This window comes from Myotis brandtii, unplaced genomic scaffold, assembly GCF_000412655.1.
Source record: "Myotis brandtii unplaced genomic scaffold, ASM41265v1 scaffold8, whole genome shotgun sequence".
In the NCBI taxonomy this organism is placed as follows: Eukaryota; Metazoa; Chordata; class Mammalia; order Chiroptera; family Vespertilionidae; genus Myotis; species Myotis brandtii.
The window spans coordinates 8,736,967-8,757,313 of NW_005371219.1; the positions used below are offsets into that span (position 1 = coordinate 8,736,967).

The 20,347-nt window shown below is 47.6% G+C and overlaps 1 protein-coding gene across 1 annotated transcript in view; it reads right to left on the reverse strand.

Annotated features, from left to right (window-relative positions):
- Positions 1-644: 644 nt before the first annotated feature.
- Positions 645-20,347, reverse strand: part of SOBP (sine oculis binding protein homolog) — a 161,413-nt gene continuing 141,710 nt past the window's right edge. The window contains exons 7-8 of the mRNA XM_005883825.2: positions 19,967-20,345; positions 645-2,220 (exon numbers count right to left, since the gene is read on the reverse strand). Coding sequence (XP_005883887.1) covers positions 19,970-20,345 — 376 coding nt within the window. The 3' untranslated portion in view covers positions 645-2,220; positions 19,967-19,969. The remainder of the gene's footprint in view (positions 2,221-19,966; positions 20,346-20,347) is intronic.

A 20,347-nucleotide genomic window follows, 5' to 3' on the forward strand; every position in this document is an offset into this window, starting at 1 on the left:
AAGGTCAGGACTTGGAGAGCACGTGGGAAGGCCCAGCACAGGCCCAGGCACGCACTCCTCACTCCACACCTGGGTGTGGCCAGCAGCGGAGCCCCCAGCAGACCCTTGGGCTCTTGTCTGCAGGGAAGTGTGACCTGCAGCAGGTGAGGAAGGGCCAGCGTCACCCCTATATCTCAACAGCCTTTCAAACTCACTGGATTTATTTATAAAAAATGTTTCCCTGGAGGAAAGAAATGAACACCTTCCGTAACAAGGAAAATAACAATAGTCATAATAATGAGAAAAGCAAAATAAGCACGTGTAAGTGCATTTTTTTCCTTAGAGATTTATTTTTGTTTGATGGATCTGACACCGGTCAGGGAGAGAGGAGAATGTTGGGGGCCCCGCAGGGAGATGCGCACCCCGAGGAAGGGCTGCTGCCTCCTGCGTGGGCGAGGCTGGTGTTGGGGTTGGTGGGTTGTTTAAATGTGTTGCTGGAAGTTTTCCTTTTGTTCACTTTTATAAATCTCTTCCCGGGCTTGCGAGCTTCCCCTCCCTCCCCCCCGGCCCCCCAATTTCATTTTTAAAAAGCGAGCTCGCTCGCCAGGTGTGTCCCCCAAGCTCTCACAGCTCTAATAAATAAGGAGCACCTGTAAAACAGTAGCTTGACGTGTGAAGTGACTCTGTACAAAGGAGAATATAGAAATACAGTATGTACACCGCACCCACGGGCCCTGGTGCCTCCAGGCCTGCGTGACCCCGGCTCGGCCTCGCCACCCACCCGCCCGGCACCCCTCCTGCGGCCGGCTCAGCCGCCTCGTAGGCAGGGGCACCTGGGCCCCTCCAGAGGGAACAATTGCTTTATTTGAGTTAGTAAACAGATACACTGAATCACAAGGTGATTTGATTTTTTTTTCTTTTTCTTTTTTTTTTTTTTAGTTTTCTTTTTTTGGGATTTTTTTTCTCTTTTTTTTTTTTTCCTGAACTCATCAGAATGGGATACTCCACGACTGTCTCACCGACTCAGTGCCAGTACACATGCTCTAGAGGACTTCTGACTCGCAGCTACAACGGTACAAGTGCACACAAGAAAACCTACCCTGTTATCCTCCACCCACCGACTGAGGATCCAATTGCACATTTCTCTTAACCATGACAGGAGAAAGCAAACAGTGAAACAGAACCATGGGCGATCTTTCTCACTTTCCCTCTTGTTTTCATTGGTTTGTCCATACCATTCCAATTATCATGAAAGGGCTCTGCGTATAGAGAGATTGCTTCACTGGCTTCCTGGATCACCGAAAACCATCAGGGTTGAAATTTCATCCAGGTCTTTCGTGACGCCCAGCAAATATTCCCCCCTCGGATTATTTTACACCTGGAGGGCATTTTGGTCTTCAGTTCAACACTCTTGCTCTGTTCCCAAATGGGGCGCTATTTAGGGGAATTTAAAGAGAAAGCTGAGAAGAATAAACATTTACCGAGTTCTCTTGGCATTCGGTCTCTGAAAAACCACAGTATAAACTATTCATGCTGCTTCTTACATCTGTCAAATCGAAAATTAAAAGCCATAAAAGTGTAACACTGAAAATATGGCATTAGAAAGGATAAAGGTGGCCTTTGTAAAAATAACAAGAAAAGTGTATCAGCCAATAAAATATTCTAGCTCTTCATTTAAAAGTGCATCCTGGGCAGGACAGAGATGAGTCTGAAGTGCCGGGACTCCAGGGCGATCCCTCTCCGCCATCGAAACGGGAACAGCGTAGGTCCGAAACCGTACAATGCAAATCACAATTCTTCGTGTAGCAGCAAAACCACAGCAGTTTTTTAAAAAGTATAAAAAAAGATGTTTTCAAATCCGTATCATCTTCCAGCCCCACCCTCTGCGCCTTGAGGATGGAGCCGGGAGCCTACCTACATTGGTCCTTGTGGCTTGTTGGCGTTTTGTTGTTTTAAAACCGAGGGCGAAATCCCTAAGTTCCTCTGGGGAGAAGCAGAGGCGGTGGCAGCAGGAAGGCTGGGCCCGCTGGCTGGGTCCGAGGAGAGCCGGCTTCTCTAGGCTGGAGGCCACCGAGGGAGGCTGCTTCCTCCGAGAGAGATGCTTAACGACGGGAAGCCGCTTTATTTGCTTGAGTTTTAGCCAGAGGGAGTGGTGAGCTGAGCAGCTGGTGCCATTGGATGTCACGGCCATGGCTTGCTCTGCGCCCTCTCTCCACGCAAGGTGCCCGTGAGCCAGTGCTCCTGGAAAAGAGGAGAAGGGCCGTCAGAACCCAGGGGACCAGCCATCCCTCCCCCCACGCTCAGAGAAGCACCCCCTCCAGCCTCCGGTCAGGCCCACCATGAGGCCCCAGAATGAAGGCAGCGTGGTGTGATCTCGACATGACTTTCATTCACGTCTCTGCGCAGGGCCAGCGCTGCCAGCTTTGTGTGAGGAAACGAAACTCGAGTGGCTTTTTGGAATACCACAATGAGCATGGCGCACCACGCCCTTGCCCAAGGACATAACAGCATCCTCTGCTACCCGCCCGGCCACTTCCACCGTCCATTTCACAGCATCCACTGGCAGGAGGTCTTTCGAATTGCCAAGGTCACCTCAAAGCCAGGCAAGGTCATCACGGGACCCTGGAGTTGCAGACCCCGCCCCTGTATTCCATGCAAAAGCCCTGGTGTTTGCTGCAGAGGAGGGAGGCCAAGAGAGTCCCTTCTTAGCACATGAAACATTACTGTGCACAGACTCCCCCTCAGAGGGTTCTCACAGAGGCAACTGAGCTGGAAGCAATGCCCCCTCTGTGGGTCTTGCCTGGCAAGGTGAGCCATTCATCTCTCCCCACATCAAACCACACGTAGCTCAGGACTGGAAGGCTATCCACCAGCCAGGTCCTGGGATCCCAGGGCAGAGCATCTGAACAGCATTGTTCACCAGGAAAGTCCGTTTCTGGGGAATGCCCACCCCAACTTTCACCACAGGCGTTAGGCTCTGCCTCATCGTCCCTACTGGCTTATTTCACTTGCCATAAGGCCCTTGGTTTAAAATATAACTTCCTAAGGACACCCAGTCACTCCCAATAAGCAGCCACATAGAAATCTGCCAACTCATCTAGGAAGTCCCTGAGGTCTGGGGCTGTATCGATTTTTCTCACATCTCTGTACCCAGCCCCCAGTTCAGCTCAATACACATTTGTCAAATGAATGACGGTCAAACAGCTCTCACGCCATGCCCCAAAACAGTATCCTTTTTTCCTGCCAGTGAGTGAGGGTGTCAGAAATGTGCATGGGTAACATTTGGCTGACGTGCGGTGGTGGCAGAGGACTCGTAAACATCGTTACAACTGCTGAGATTATTCCTAGAACAAAGAACAAATCATATCAGAGAGGTGATAGAATTTAGAACTTGAAGCGACCCCAGAGATAATATACTACAATTTCCTCATTTTACGGACAAAGAGTTGGAGGCCACAGAGAGACCTGGACACTTGCTCAGAGTGTCTGCAGCACGAATTCAGCACAAGTGCGAGGAGGTCCAAGTGCCCAGTGGGAGGACTAAGCACAAGTCTGTGCTGTGAAGCCTGCTCGCCGAAGCCGGGCTTTAATGGCACCGATAACACTGATCAACCAAAAGCAAGGTTTGGAAATCTGAATGTGCATGACAGGAAATGCCTGAGTTCCCCAAATCACATTAAATCACCAGATCTGTGCGCACTTAATATGTATATTAAGTAACCAAAGTGAAAATGCAAAACACCACAAGTATGCGCTGGGGTGGAATTACAGGGCATGGAAACCTTTCTCTTTGGCATGGTCAGACTGGAAACTGTGGTGTTTATTTCTGAATAAAGAGCTCACTTTGATTTCTTCCTTTCCTTCCTTCCTTCCTCCTCTCCTTCCTTCCTCCTCTCCTTCCTTCCTCCTCCCTTTCCTTCCTTCCTTCCTTCCTTCCTTCCTTCCTTCCTCCCTTCCTTCCTCCACCCCTTCCTTCCTTCCTTTCTTCCTTTCTTCCTTCCTTCCTTCCTTCCTTCCTTCCTTCCTTCCTTCCTTCCTTCCTTCCTTCCTTCCTTCCTTCCTTCCTTCCTTCCTTCCTTCCTTCCTTCCTTCCTTTCCTTCCTTCCTTCCTTCCTTCCCTCCTTCCTTCCTTCCTCCTCCCTCCTCCTTCCTTCCTTTTTTGAAAGAATGAGACAACAGCAAGAAGGGGCATAAAAACAAGAACACCAAAAGCCACCATCAAACAAGAGGCCACAGAGGGTCGGGCAGGAGCCTCGGGAAAGACAGCGGCCAGATGCACGCGTGGCTTCTCCCGGGACAGCTGCCTCTCACTGGGGCACAGGCTGACACTCCCAAGCTGTGGGAGGGGGCACTGGCCCCGCCTCTGGGCTGGGGACAGGAGTGATCAAACCTTAGAGTCCCAGGGAGCCTCCGGATCCTGCCTTTAAAAAGGAAAAGGGGAGACAAATGCTTGCCACTCCCTCCCCATGCCTGGGACGCACCGCCATTTCTAGTTGCTTGGAACACGGCAGCTGCTTCTTCAAGGAGGTGGCTTTCCCCCCTTTGATGTAATCATGACCCCAAAAGAGGATTCCTTCTCAAATAAGTTTCTTTCTGTTCAAATCACCTTTGGCCAAGGGCCACCGCGGACAGCACCGCCGCTTGGGGAACATCTCAAGGCTGCTGTAAGGGACCAGGAAGACGGATTATAGTGAGAGCCATTCTGGAGCCTTCACTACAGCATTTGCCATCCCAAACACTATAATAAGCACTATTATTCTCGCTATCTATTATTGTCTGGCAAATAATATGTGTTTTTCCCGAAGTTCTAAAGGGTGCAGCTGCACCACACTCTATTTTTCGCAGCCCCGCTCCTGCAGCCCCGAAAGCCCGCGCCGAGCTCATTGTAAGAGCCGGCAAAGCAGACGATCTATGTTTCCTTCCCTCTGGCCACATATTTGCCGTGTCTGGGACACACACAGGCCAGGTGGCAGCGCGAGTGCCTAGCTGCTGAGAGCATTTCGGGGGGGGGGGGGGGGGGGGGAAGCCATCCTCACTCACTCTTCGGGCTCGTGGTCAGAGGGGTGCGGACAGAGGAATGGACTCCGAACCAATGGAAATGAAGAACCACGCTGGGCTCCCCCTTCCTGGTAGGTACTGGTAGGCAGCTCAAGAGTAGGCAGCTCAACTCCAGGCCAAGCTGCTCCTTTGGCCAGGGGAGGAAGCAAGCCTGGAGTTTTAAAAAGTGACCATGTCAGGAAGTTCCAGAGCCTGAGGCGGTTCCAGTTTTGCCCTCGCCAAGTCCAAGGATCTTACGGAAGATCCGTCTTGTCTAAATTTCTTGATCGGAGCAAAGGGGGAAATCGCACAATAAGTGAGACAGAGACTCAATTACAGTCTGGTGTGACCCCTAGCTAGCCGTGTGACCCTAGCCCTGCTCCTTACCCTCCCAAGCCTTGATCCCTTCTCTGAAATGGGTGCCTGAGTGCGTTTTCTATTCCATCTCCCACCTCTCATATTCTCTGATCGTGGGATGTTTGTACCAAAGCCAGTACCAGCTACGGAGGATTATAAACTTGAGCAGTTGGATATTAATCTGTTATCAGTGTGTAAGGAAGACTATTCATTTCTGGACCCCAAAGTCCAAAGTTTCAGAAAGAGTCTCTACTGACCACCCCCCCCCACACACACACACACACTCACTCACACACTCACCTACCATACAGCTTCATCCCACCAACCTCCCCCCCCACACACACACTCACACACACACTCACCCCCCACCCCCCACCCCCACACACACTCACCTCTGGTAGAGATTTTTGGAGTGTCCCTCAATGCAAGAGGTTCTGTGGAAGTGGCTATATTTGTGCATTACATTTGGGTTCTCCTCTGCTTTGGGGGTTTGTCTGAAGGCAGGACAACCCAGGGCCCTGTTACATGGACTGTCACACACACACCTTCTATCCCACATACCATGTCTGTGCTGCGTATGAAGACCAGCTCCACACGGCATGGTCGCCAGTAGGCAGGTATGACCAGGTGCCTTCAGAACTCCAGGCCAAGCTTCCCCTTTGGCCAGAGGAGTGAAGTGTCCTCACAGAATCATCGCTGCACATCAAATGCACCGGGAGAGGCCCTGTCCGTCTGGGCCTCAGAGGAAAGCCCTGCCGAGAATGTGACTGACTTACTCATCCTCCTTTATCACATACCAGTCTTCGGAGAATTATCGAGAATGCAATTGTGACTGAGTACTAATAAATTCTTTCCATTGACACTGTCAAAATATGGCCATTCTTTCCTTTTCTTCTTTGGCCTTTACAGCCTAAGGCTTAAGCTGGTTGCATTTACAAGGAAAATTTATGATTTCCAAGCAACCACTCACCAAAATAAACGTGTGTCCAGAGAAAAACGCCTGTCTTATTCTACACCCCCACACCCCGTTGCTCAGTGGTGCTGGAGCCCACCTCCCCAGGAGGCCTGCTTTGATTAATCTAATCCATTTTCCAAACTTTTATTCATCTTTCCTTCCAAAAATACCTTTGTAATTAGCCTAATCAAAATCCAGTATGTCTGTCCTGACTTACCTGTTTAAAAGACAAGCTCCACGTGTCTGTCATATTTATTCCCAGGAGCCCCAAACCCTGTGGCACCAACTCTAGGATGTGCAAGGAATGCCTGTTGCCAAGCTGGCTTGCCTTTGCCCAATTACCCAGGCCCTACCAGTGACGCCACTCACTCAGGCACGGCGACCCATCACTTATCACAGTTAAATACAGCCATTAACTGCTGGCTTCGGCCACCCTGTTTATCTGGGACAATAACGAGTCCCTGAGGACTGGACCGCTCTCAGGTAGCGGCAGCTATTCTGGGACACTCACAAGCTCGATGAACAGAGCCACCTGCACCAGCTGATAAGCCCGGGTGTGATGCCAAATGGTGGTCTCCCAACCAGGCCCACTCCAGAAAGAGCTATGGCTTGGCAAGGTTTTCCCAAAAAAGGGTTCTCTCTCTCTCTCTCCATCAACCATTGCTTCCCAAAGTGCTTCGAAATGGCTTTTACCAAAATGGAAGCATTTCCAGTAATGAAATGAGTGGCATCTCTTTTCTTACAGTTCAGTAATTGATGAAAGTCATTAAAAAATCCCTTCTCCTACCAGTGTGATTGTTATGGGAAATAACCCGAGGGGAGGCAGGGGTGGGGGCCCAGGGTCAGCTGCCCCTTGGCTCAGTGCTGGCTCTGATCCGAATCACACCTTCCTCGCCCCTGTGCTGCTCATGTCAGGCTGCTGACAAGCTAAGGCTCATGTACATTTTTTAAAAAAACTAAAACACAGGCCTTGCTTTAAAAGAATAATTTTTTTCTTTAGCAATATCCCTTTATTCTTTAATCAATAAAACTCACAACCATATAAGACCCCCTACTGGCATAATTCCATCTTTAATTCTTTGTTTTATAAATTAAAACTTTGGTTTTCTTTGCTTAGCTGGTTGTCTGAGTGAAATGGGCAGAGAAGTCTGTTTAGTCTTACAAGTCATCGCTGCTATTTCTTGCTGACCTCTAAGCGTTCCTGCTGGACAAAGAATCCTGGGCCATGGAACCCCTCTGTGCACTCACAGAGGACCTTCACCCTGGACAATGGATCGACTGATCCTCTTTATCGCCCGCAAATCCTTTCTGGAACCAGGGAGGTTAAGCAAACCAAGTGGCCCTGTCTCTGGCCCCTTCCTGAAAACAGGGAGGGATTTATGGCTAACAGTGTACATTTTTACAAAGGCACCGGAGCAGGTGGCTACCTCCATTCACAAGAGGAAAATAAAATAAAGAAGAATTACATGATGTAGTTCATGTTCTGCACGCATTTTTGAAGGGCCTAGAGCCCTATGTGCCTGGCTTTCAGGACCAAGCGCTTCCTGTAATGGTTTGGAAATGAGGCAATGTTGTCAGAGAAAGGAGACAAATTGTATTGAGCACCTACTCTATGTCAAATACTGTGCTAGGCACTTTCATATCCGATTTCACTTGGAAACAAGTCTATCTTACATACTTATTTCACCTATTTCATTGAAACAACGTTACTGAGGTATTGATTATTATCTCCATTTCACAGACGAGGAAACTTTCCCAGGAAGGATAAGGAAATTACTTGCTCAAGGTCACTGCCAGGAAGGGGCAAAGCTGGATTGGAGTCCAGCTCCCACAGTCCATGTTCCCCTCCAGGGGGCGCCGTCCTGATTCCCCTTTCCTCTCTCCCTTTCACCCTGACAAGCTGGGTCAGAATGTCAGAGCTGTAAGGGGCACTAGACGTACACAGTCCAAGTCCTTGCTTTGTGAAAAAGAATTCTGCCTTTCACCCTGACAAGCCGGGTCAGAATGTCAGAGCTGTAAGGAGCACTAGACACAGTCCAAGTCCTTGCTTTGTGAAAAAGAATTCTGAGTATTTAATAAGAAAAAAATCATTGTGTTTTCATTCAAGTCCCATCAATACACAAACTAGCTGATGCCGGATCATGTGCCTTCCAAAACTTCTGCCTTGGACAAGAAAAGTAGATGTTCATTGTGTTAAGACTGAGTTTGTTATTTCTCTATATATATTTACTGAGCACAGGCATTCTAAGTTAAAAAAAAAACAACACAGAAAAAAGGCAGCTTTATATGGCAAGTTGCTAAAGACTGAGTTTGTTATTTCTCTATATATATTTTCTGAGCACAGGCATTCTAAGTTAAAAAAAAAAAAAGAACACAGAAAAAAGGCAGCTTTATATGGCAAGTTGCTACGGTCTATGGATCAATAATAGATTTAAAAATTTTAGGTGAGGTCTGAAAGAGTGGTCTTTCTGACACTTCATTTATCCTTTGCAACCAGCCCATTAGCAGAGAGAGAGGGGCAACTACACTATAAAAAATAAGAGCAAGCATACTAATTCCCCGCTGCACCCCCTCCCCACACCCACCTCCATACAGCCAAGGAGACAGAGTGCAGTTAATAATTGCTTCTCTGCAACCCGTCAACCCCAGATGTTCAGGTACAACCTATTTCCTCTCTGAAATCAGTCGCCCGCTGGGAGGAAGCGATGCCTTGGGTGGCAAAAATATGACTCTGGTCCTTGGCACGGGGTGTGTAACTCAAGCAGCTTCGCTGGTATCCTGTGTCCCACTGAGAGGAAAGGCAGATGAGGACTCAGGTTCTAATCCAGGCTGCACCACTCTGTGACCTTGAGCATTTGCTCTGTCCCAGTAGCTACTTGTAAAAGTGAACCAGACATCTTATGAGAATTTGAGGCTTCCCTAACCTCCAAGGCTGATAGCATGGAAGTGTTTTGTTACCTACCATTACACATCTGAGGGAAGAAGTTCTGGGCTGCAGGGGCCACCATGGCAATTCTTAATAAGTACCTACTATGTGCCAGGGCACATAAACTTCTGTTGTTTACATTGGAGCCTGATAACTCTATGAAGTAGGGGTTATTAGCTTCATTTTTTTTTTTTTTTTTTTTTTTTGTATATAAGACATCCTCAGTGGTTTTGCATGAAGATTCTGGAGCCAGGCTGCCAAATCTCAGTGCTACCATTTACTAGCCAATGACACCAGGTAGGAGACAGCTTCTCTGTGCCTCCGTTTCTTCATCTGTAAAATGGGTTTAACAATGGTATCCTCATAGGGTTATTGTGGGCATTCAACATTTGGAGCACTGCCTACACATAGAAAGTGCTCTATAAATATTAGCTGTTACAATGATTAATGAGGAAATGCAGGCACAAAGAGATTATAAAACTTGTCCAAATGTTCTCCGCTGGTTTCCAAACCCCAGCAGGCATTGGGGAGGGACAGTATCCTGTAGGATAGTTACTGCCAATTCCAGGCCACCCGTGATGTGCCACGCTCTACGTGTTTTCTTACCCGTCCCTCACAGCACTGGTATTAGGACCTAGAGACTAACCCTCAGAGAGGCTGACTCGCTTCCTCCTTCACCTGGAAACGGCTCTGCCGGCGTGTGAACCCAGGCCAGTACCCTCCGAGGCAGACGTTCTTACCCACGAAACCACACGGCTGCCTTCCCCCTCTGCTGGGAGCCCGCTGTCGCCACCTGTGGCAGCTTCAGGTCTACAGCCTGGGACGCTAAGAAAGATAAAAGGGCATCTCCAAAAGTTACCAAATTTCCATACAAGTGCCTGCCGGCCTGGGGAGGATCTGATTCAGACTCAGTGGCAATGTCTGAAGGTGTCTGCGGTAGAGCAAGCCAGCCAAGCCCCATGGCTGCTCTTCAGTCCAAGGACAGAGCTCTGGGCATCACTGTGGCCACTGTCCCGTCTCCGTGTTCATCGTCAGGGAAGTCCTCTAGGCGACGAGGAGAGCTGCCACTTGCCTGTGCGGGCCGCACCACAGCCCACGCCTCGGCCTCCCTCCCCTGCTGGCCTACGGCTCAGAGCAGCTGGCCCATCAGAAGGGCGGAGCCCCTGTTTCCGTGGCAAGGGGGCCCAGCCAGCCTCCCTCTTGCCTGGACTGCAGCACGCTCTTGGATTGTGAGGTTTCCTTCCGCCGTGTGCTGGAAAGCCTCCTACGTCCTACTCTGGGCACCAAGAAGGGGTTTCTTCCCCCCACTGCACTGCCACCATGGCTTTACATACTTAAAACATAGATGGGGCAGCCGCCGCCCCCACACTGGAGGGAGAACAGTCCACAGTGTTTAGAATCACCCGCTGGTAATCAGCCTGTCATCAGAATGCAACCTTAGTGATGCCAGTCTTCCTTCTGCTTCCTCTCAGTGTCTGAACAGCCGCTAAAGTAATGGTCCTCAAACACAGATTTCATCCTGTCACTCCTCTGGCCGAGGTCATGGCGATGTTGCCTAAGGCACAGAGTACAAATTCCACAACCTCCTGCTCCTCCACCTCCCTGCTCTCCTCCAGCCTCCTGCCTCTCTCCCTCTGCAGCTCAAGCCCTTTGCCCCAGCCACGCTGGTAAAAGGGACAGTCCTCCCTAGTGTGACTCACTCTTCTCTGCACCCATGGCTCTTGACAGCCCATTGCATCCTTATTCCTCCACTCCTGCCCACCAGGCCACATCCCTCCCCAGTTTTAGGACTAATTCCAAATTGCCTGCTTTATGGAACCTGCATGAAGTCAGTGTCCAATACAGTTAGTTAAAACTGGATATGTTTCACCCTGGCTGTGTGACTTGGTTGGGGGTCCGATTCCCAGACAGGGCACATGCTTAGGTTGTGGGTTCAATCCCTGGTCGGGACACATACAGGAGGCAACCAATCGATGTTTCTCTCTCACATTGATCTTTCTCTCCCTTTCCCTTCCTCTTTTTCTAGAAATCAATCAAAGCATATCCTCTGTTGAGGACTAAAAAAAAAAATTTAAAAAAAAGAATATGTTTCACCCTCTCAGGAAATAAATGAAGACTATCTCTGAACCATAAATAAGTGAAAAGGACTGCCTCCTTGTGTTTGGATATAATAAGGAGTTTGTTAAGTTTTGTGGACCATAATATGTGAATTAAGTATAAATAAAGAACTCTAAGTGTAGGATTTTAAAAAACAACCTTATTATTCCTGTGCACAGGAAACACACACACACACACACAGATGAGACAGAACAAGTTGGTCGATGATCAGACAGTGAGGGGCGCTGTTAAAATCACAACTAGAATCCTGAACCAGTGGCCCCTCATCTTCATTTTCAAAGCCATAATGTTTTTTCACACAATTTTTCATAGTTTTTCAATTAGCATTTGGGATTCATGTTGCTCAAACTTTGGTGGATAGAAAAATAGATATTAAGTCCCATATGTCTGATGCCATCCTATTAAATGGGAGGAATCGAGGGACCTGGATGTCTTTTTGGTTTGGCAAATTGTGGAACTATTCTTTCGAACATTTGGGGTTTGTCTAAAACCAGAACTTATTTTGCCAAGCATGTTGGCCTTAATTTTTAAACCCATGTGTATTTTCTTTTAAATATATTTTTATTGGTTTCAGATAAACCCATGTGTATTTTAAAAGACAGTCAATCAATATGTTTCTGACTCATTTACACTTAACTCTTGAAAATTCTGTTTGGTAAGAGCTATTAGATGCCCAAGCAAGTCTCTGAGCCTTTGTAAGCCATCTTTCCCCCCGTTCTTATGAGAAAGCTGTATTTTGTCAGCCATAAGAGTGTGAGCCCCAGAGGCATGTGGTCAGTTTGAAATTTATAACCTCCTAAGCTTAAATGGATTCTAAGTTTGGGAAAAAAATTTTTTTTTCCTCTCCTCTTTTTCATAGTAAGTGCATAAGTAGGGAGCTGTGATAAAGACAGGATCCTATGTCCTGGTTTCCAAAAATGGCTGAAGTGAGTAGTGAAGAAGTCAATCTAACCACCAATAAATTGTCCCTAAGACATTTGGGAGGAACAATATGACACATGGACACAGGTTCAGATCCAACATGCTAATGGAACATTTTACTAATTACTCCTCGGGTAAGAAAAAGAAGTGGGAGTCAATAGAATTCAAGTTGAACATTTTTACCTTTAGAGGACTAGAGAATTTTTTTTTAAAGTTACAGACAACCAATCCTGTTTATGACTTTTCATACATTTTTAAAAATAAGCTGAATCGACTAACAACGGCAATTGAATTAAAACCAGAAAAGCAGGAAGAAGGTGCGTGCCTGCTGCAGTGACCTCACCCTGTAGCTTCTATATATAGTGATGCTCAGATCCCACTCAATTAGAGTATTCTAGCGGGGGGAGCGCTTTTGGATAAAGTACTTAAATATGGCTTATAAATATTTAAAGAATAAGCATCTAACAAATCATAATGACAAAGTTTTACATTTGACCACATGTGCTCCAAATATCTTGAAATTACTCTAAATATGGGTTTAAAATATCAAAAGGGCTTGTTGATGGGATGCAGAACTTTGCGGAGCAACTTAAACCTGATCACTCTTGCTCCCACAACACCCAATCTGCACAATTTCTAAAGTGTGCGTGTGTAGGTTTCTTTGGAAGGAGATCATGTTACAGTCTGAATTTCTAAGACGAGAGTCGAAGAATGAAATATAGGGTTTCCCCTTCTCTCACCAAATGCAGCTTAGCCACTTCGCTCCTAGATAATTTGTTATTGTAGGTTGGCTCAAATTTAAGACAGTAACATTTTAGAAACACTTGGAGAATGAAGCCAGCTGCAAGGAGGATATCATTACAAACTGAGACACATGTTGTATGGGAATTACCATTCATTTTCAATACCAGGAACATGTCTGGGGAAGAAAGCCATGCAAATGAGGGAGAGATACACTTTTTAATTGCGGTTTTTGGACGTTAGGTCAATGTTTCATATCAAACGAGTCCGTGAAGTATGTTTTTCCCTTCTGTGCTTTAAGTGTTATCAGTCTTATTCTTACTTCCCTTTTTACCCAAAACAAAACACAGCTTGCTAGCGAAGGAAGACAACAAACCAAAGGTTCAGGGGGAGAAATGATGAGACAACTAGCGGGGGCAGCCAAATATCTGGATGGGGTGAGACTGGGGAGCATGGGGCAGCTTTGATTAGTCACAGTCCTGACCCCATGGCTGCATGGAAAGGCAGCCCTGCTCGCGTAGTCCCGCCTCCCTATCCGGAGGTGTGCATTTGGGCAACATGGCAGAATTGCACAAGCATGTTGTTGCTTAAGGCCATAGCCCTCGGTCCTAGGAGCACAGAGTTAAGGGATCGCCGAGGCAACTTGACTGGTTTCCAATGTAAGAACGTGTAGTACACTCGGGAGCTATTAGAAAGCAGGAGAGATTAATTCCAAGTTTCTGTTGTTATTGCTTTTGCTCCATTTTCACTAGAATCTTTTCAATGACCCTTAAAATAATTTGTGTGTGTGTGTTTCCCCTCCTTGTTGACGGCCTCACATTTTCAATCCTGGTCCCACCCTACTTTTTTCCCTCAAGCAGAAGGCTGTGGAAATTCACCAATCTGGAGAACTCTATGTGGTTAGTTTTTAGAGCTGGCATCCAAGATGGCACTTACTCCTTCTCCTTGATGCCAGCCGGTACGCTGTTTAACTTTCAAAGCTAATGTATTTGTCTCTCTGAAATGGATTCCTTTGATGCTTTTGAGGCATTAAAAAGAGAAGTTTACACATGCGGAGTACATTGCCTTAACACGCGTCCACACCATAAGTGCCATGCATTTACAATGGCAACTGAAAAAATACAAAACAGCCCGCCCCTGACAGGGTGAATGAGAAGGGAATGCCCAGCCTCTGCCCCGTTGGCACCATCTCTTTGACAAGAGAGTCTGGCAAAGGCGGTGATGGGGGTGGAGGTACGTGTTCCACAACATGAGGTAAGTGTTCCATGCTGTGGTGTATTTTGGTCTTCAAACACCTCTGCCCCTCCGCAAGGCTTGTCTGCATGAAGGTAGGTGTAAGTGACTGAACCATGATGCCCAGGCAGCCGCTCAGGCCGGCGAGGGAGTGATTCATTGGAAACCAGACAGGGAGCTTATTTCCAAAGCCTTTCTGGGCAATGGCTTGTTAGTAGCCAGTTGAGTGTTTCCCCCATTCCAAGCACACTCTCTGCAGGTGAGGAGGCACGCTAGGCTAGGAGCTGGGGAGAGTGGGGAGCCCCAGACGTGGCCACGTCAATGCCTTGTTTGTCAGACTCTGGACGCTCCACGCCCTTGGCCTCAACAGCAGAGTGGAAGGTTTTCCCCTGAAGGGCAACGTCTCCCTGGACAGTATGAACTTGGAAAGTCCAAGTGTGGCGGAGTATCTCGCATCCCTTTTCTCCTTTCACCACAGGCACTCACAGGGCCGGGTAACGGAGAAAAGTCTATAACCTTTTGCATTTTGCCTCTAAGGCCATCTTAGGGAGGCCAGTGCAACATTATGTAACCTCCTCAGTGATTCTGCAATATTAGGTCCACAACAAAAACTGCTAAAAATGAATTCTAAGTCTTAAAGAGAACTTACAATTAATTCAGCTTCCTTAGAGTAATAAGAAAAACTCCAATTCCGATATTGCTTGGTGGCAATCGAAGATAATCCTTCAGAGATGTAAGGCATACTCTTTCATACTTAAGTCAAACTCTATGGACCTCTCCTCCCAAGAAAATGCCTCTGTGCCGAGGCACATAAAACATTCTACATAAATCTACAAGGAACTGCTAAAGGCCACCCACAGACTAGTCCCCGGAGCCAGGAGACCAGCTTCAGGGAGCGGCCACATGGGTCAGAAGTCTGGAGATCAGGGCCAGGACTAGCGCTGCCTTTGCACAACCCTGGGAGTGAGGTCCTCTTTAAAGTTTGTGCACTAACCACCTCCTTCCCTTACCTCAGGCCCAAGCCCACTGAAGATGGAGGGGTATGGCTACATCTGAAAGAAATAAATACCCGGTCACATATGTCATTTCCTACTCCATCAAAATCGCATTGGGTTAATAGCCAAAAGCCAGATACTTGCACATTACAAGCCCTCCTTCAATCCCTCCTCATAAGGGGACCCAGCAGCATTGAACAAGATGTGTCTACGGCCCATCTTGACACTGCTTATTCCAGAAATCTCTCCTCTCTGAGCCTGAGGTGACCACAGCAAGCACTCTCCCAGGTCCTCGCCACTCGTGTGCACACGCTGCAGACCTGGCTCTGAATGACCTACACCCAGAGGTGGGCAGCACCTGCATCCTGACAGGTGCCGGAACTTCAATGCTAAGGTTCATGTCAGTAATTAACATTTCCAACAATCAGCTACTGGAGCACTGAAAATCTCAAGCCTGGCATAGGATTCGCACATCCCATTGGCACTGCTTTTCTCTCCTCACTCTGTTTTTCTTCTTCTTCTTGCTTTAAAAGTAGGCACCCATAGTAATATTTCAAATGTACGAACTTGACTTCCCAGGAAGCCTACTACTCTCTCAAACTTCTCAGCTGGAGAAACTAGATTGGCAAGAGTCACATGTCACCTCTACCTTTTTGGCTTTCCTGATGAGGCGAGCCCCCTGGTCCCCTCCTGAAATAGCCCTTTCTAGGATTGTGGCTCAATGACCAGATGAATAATTAAACTCTAAAATCCAAGAGGCGAAAAACGACAGCTGCCTCCTCCAGCTCCTAAGGAAGACTAAAGTGGAGGGGAGCCCTGCTGCTGAGGCGTGTGTGTGTGTGTGGGGGGGCACCAGGAACTGGGGCCGAGGAAGATAGTCTCAGATTTTCTTTCTGGCTTTAGGAAGACATAAGAAAACTAGGAGCCACAAAAGTGGGAAGTGGTATGGACTTGCTGCTCCTCGGGAATGGAAAAAGTGAGGGTGAAAGGGTTATTCACAGTACACATTTTTTCCATTGATTACTTTACTTAAAGAGACTATGTCATTTCCCTGGAAAATCGAGGAGGGGGGATATTTTCTTTTGAATATCTTCAAACATTTGCAAACGGTTACTCTAAACTCCCCAATGTACCATAAACAAGTGTAAACTGCAGAAATTCAGAAAATGTGCAAATACAAACAGTTATCCCCAAGCTCTAAGGCAAAGACACAGAAGGGTGTATTCCATTTATAAATGGAATTCTTTGTGGATAGAATAGTTTGGGAAATGTTTATACATTGTTTTCCTTATTATTTGGGGGGGGGGGATATTTTTTTCCAGCTTACAGAAGCTGCAGAACTAGTATTTGGAGTCTTAAAAGTTGAAGATTAAAGAAAGTTTACAACCTTTTAAAATCTTCAACTAAACTTCATTAGTTCTGCATCTGGGAAAAAATCTGCCCATTAAGATAATATGTAATCATACCAACAAACAAGAAGGCATAGAGTCAGGTAACCAGGAACCGGATAACTTCAAAATGGGAAAAAATACACTATAATTTGACAAGAACTAGCACATATGATTACCTCCTTGAAGACAACTGTGGCTACCTGGATTATTCATTTCAAGATACAATCTGCTTTGATTCCATCTAAAATGGGGGGCGGGGGAAGTAATACAATATGAAGGTGGTGGTATAGTGAAAAGAATGAAGAACACTGATTGAAGCTACTGACTGACTTACCTATGAGAAATACTATAATGAGTCACCAACAAGCAGGTGAAAAAATCACTCACCTGCACCTCACCCACCAAACCCAGCCCAGGTTTGTTTTTGGTTTTTAATGCTTTCCACTTTGGCTCTGAGTCATCACCAAACAGTGTTCACTATCAGGGCACAAAAGCCACGCAATCCTTTATTTAACAGATGCATTTCCAATTTCTACAACCATACGGACGGGCTGGGTTTCCGAAGGCATAGAAGAAACCCAGGAAGGGGCCGAGGGCGTGATGAATTACGGCGGGTTGAGACTGTGCTGCGAGGTGACTCGGAACGACAGAGGGCAAGAGAAAATGTGATTTAGTGGAGGAGAGGCGGCGCTTCCCCCATCTTAAATCACGTGCCTTGTCACCTGCTGTAGCTGGCAAAGCCGGAGAGTCTCAGACTTTAGAGAAAAGCTGTAATTTCTTGGGGGGCCCATCATAAAAAGAACTAATCTCAAGGGGCTGTGGGGTAATTTCATCACGGCATCTTCTGAAATTGGCTAAAGCCAGGTTACTATTTTTAGTAACGACTCTGGTCCACACGCAAGACCCTCACCTATTTCTTTATTCGGAAACATCTATCATCCAAATAGCCATCATATATTTCATGCTTTTATGTGCTTTTGGCCAGAGGCACTTAGGCTACTTATGGACCAGAGGCACTATTCTTGACCTGGTCACTTCCCACTCCAGTAATGGTAGTAGAATCTTTCACCTTCCCGTTTTTCCTTTTATGTCACTTGAATGAACGATATTAGAATGTGTTTAAACTGACAATTCCAGTGCTTCCAGGCTTTCTGAAGGCCATCACTTTTTTTTGGTCCCACATCTCCCCATTGCTCACTGCTTTGTCAACCAGATGAAATGACTCTGGTGGAGAAATCTGGGGCATTTTCAATAGAGGCGACTCTAAGAAGGCTGAGGCCATCTGTCTTCAGACAGCAGAACTTGTAGATGGAGAATCGAGAAGAAACGGCGAATTGATTTTAAGTGTTCTGCTCCTACTGGCAAAGCCATCCACGGAAAAGGAAACCTCAAACTATGATGGCTGAGAATCCCTTCTTGCACCACCCAGCAAGCCCCTGGCTCTGGCTCCGTGCCTCCCAGGCAAACTCTGGCTCTAAGTTACACGCGTGCTCGTGTAAAGACGCTGGACCTAGGGGCAATGGTCTGGACACGCCACATCGAGTGCTCTGGTCCACACCTACATGGCCCGCTGTGTACTGATGGGTTGTCATTCTAGGTTTGTTGTTATGAAAACAGGAATTGGACACTGACTGTCAAAAAAAAAGAAAAGCCTGAACCCTGTCCACACGCTGAGAGAAGTTGGTAGGTAGGCATGGTTTTTCTATAGGAACTTTCCCCTCAGACCGCTATGGTGGATAAAAGAATTGTATCAAGCACTGTAATAAAGGGACCAACGAGCCTATTCTCTTTTGATGGTTTAAAGAAAATGTAGCGCTGGAGTCAGGCTGGATTTGAATACCGACTCTGCTTACTAAGTTGATGATCTTGGACAAGTTACTTAATTTCTGTCTCAGTTTCTTCATCAGTAAAATGAAGACAATAATACTTGTATGGCTTGGATCTGAATAAATACTATTGAAAAGCACTTAGAAGACGGCCTGTACACAACGAACGTGAGCGATTGCTCTTCCTGTGCACGCCACTTCCCCTCCCCAGGCCTCCCCCTTCCTGGGCTTTCATTCCCACCCACTGTAAATGCCTCCAGGGCAGGCACTGCATCATATTCACCGCATCTCCCCAGTTCCTGGAAGGAGCTCTGCACAGGTTTGGTGTTCAATGAATGTTCATTTCTCTTCCTTTCCTCTCCATAAACAGTTAATAAGCCTCAACTAAATACCAGCCTGTTTCCTGCCCTTTTGGAAAGTGGGGGAGAGCTCCGGCTCTGGGTTTGTCAGATCTGAGTTAAATACTGGTTCTCCTCCTCACAAGCTCTGATTTGGGTGGCACCTCCAAGCCTCATCTTCCTCCTTGGTAAGAGCAATGATGCTGTTCCACCAGGATGGGCAGGGGGATCAAAGCAGGCCACATCTGGCTACTTGGAGGCATCCCACCCATGTGAGTTCCCCCTTCCCTTCCTGAGATTCTGGACTCCTTATCAAAGGCTCACTTGGCTTCAGCAGGACAACCCTCCCCAGGTCAGAGGCATGCACTCTCCTCCACTTCAGCAAGGTGGCCCTTTTCTCTGTCAAAGCCTCCCACTGTCTGCAGAGCTGAGCAACCCACCAGCTGAGCTGCTGAGCCCCAAATCAGGAAAAAGCAAAGCTGGTCAGTGATGCTTGACGCCTGCCCTAGGGAATGGTGGTTGGTGACCAACGAAGGAAGAGATCCCATGAACAGGAGCTATGAGCCACTGCTCCAACACCCTGCCAGGCAGAGGGGACTTAGGGCTTGGGTTCCGCTGGCATAAGCATGTAAGAAAGGTAGTTTTTATTCTCATGTTGCAAACGGAAGACCACGGTTATTGAGAGAATTTGGTGAGTTGGGACATTCCGCCCATGTGTGTACCAGCTCCAGGAAGTGGCCCAGCTTACCTTTTATCACAGCCCTGCCAAACTCATGACGGAACATTTACCTGCCCCAAGAAATCTCCCCTACCTCCCCACGTCCTCCCTTTTCAATACGGTGAATTACAGAGCATAATAACAAAGGAGTAATTAAGGGGGTAGCGTTCCAAGTTAGGTTCAAGACTGGGCTTTACCATTAAGTAAGTGGCCTGAGGCATGGCACTTACATGCTGTGACTCAGTTTCGTCAGCTGCAAAATGGGCATGATGGTGGAGCAAGATGATGACAGTGAGTGACGACACACGCTGTATTGTAAAGCATGTCAGGTAAAATCACGACTATCGACTCAACACTCTGGCCTCTGCCTTGTAAAAAATAAGGAGAGGTGCCCTGGCTCGGGCGGAGGAGTGCCTGGTGCACATACAAACCTTTTACTTATTCTGATTTCTAATTCGGAGGCACCTCCTTTTGAGCGGAGGCTCCAGGTCCTCAGGCCCGGCGCCGAGCAGGGGCGAGGAGATGATGCAGGGCGCCATGGCCGTCTTCTCCGCGGGTTTTGGCACAGGCTGGATCACGCAGCCCGTCTTGGGCAGCATCCGCAGAGCATACGCGTGGTCCTCGTCCGCGGGGTTGTTAAGGTTCGGGTCTGACTTGTCGCCCCCCGCCAGGGCCTCCTCTCCGATCAGCTTTTTGGCCGCCTCCCCGTCCAGGTGGCAGTTGGAAGCACAGTTGTTCTCCTTGACGGACTCCAGCTCGCTCACCGCGGGCTCCTCGGGGGACAGCAGCTTCTTGGGGGGCGCGGGCAGCAG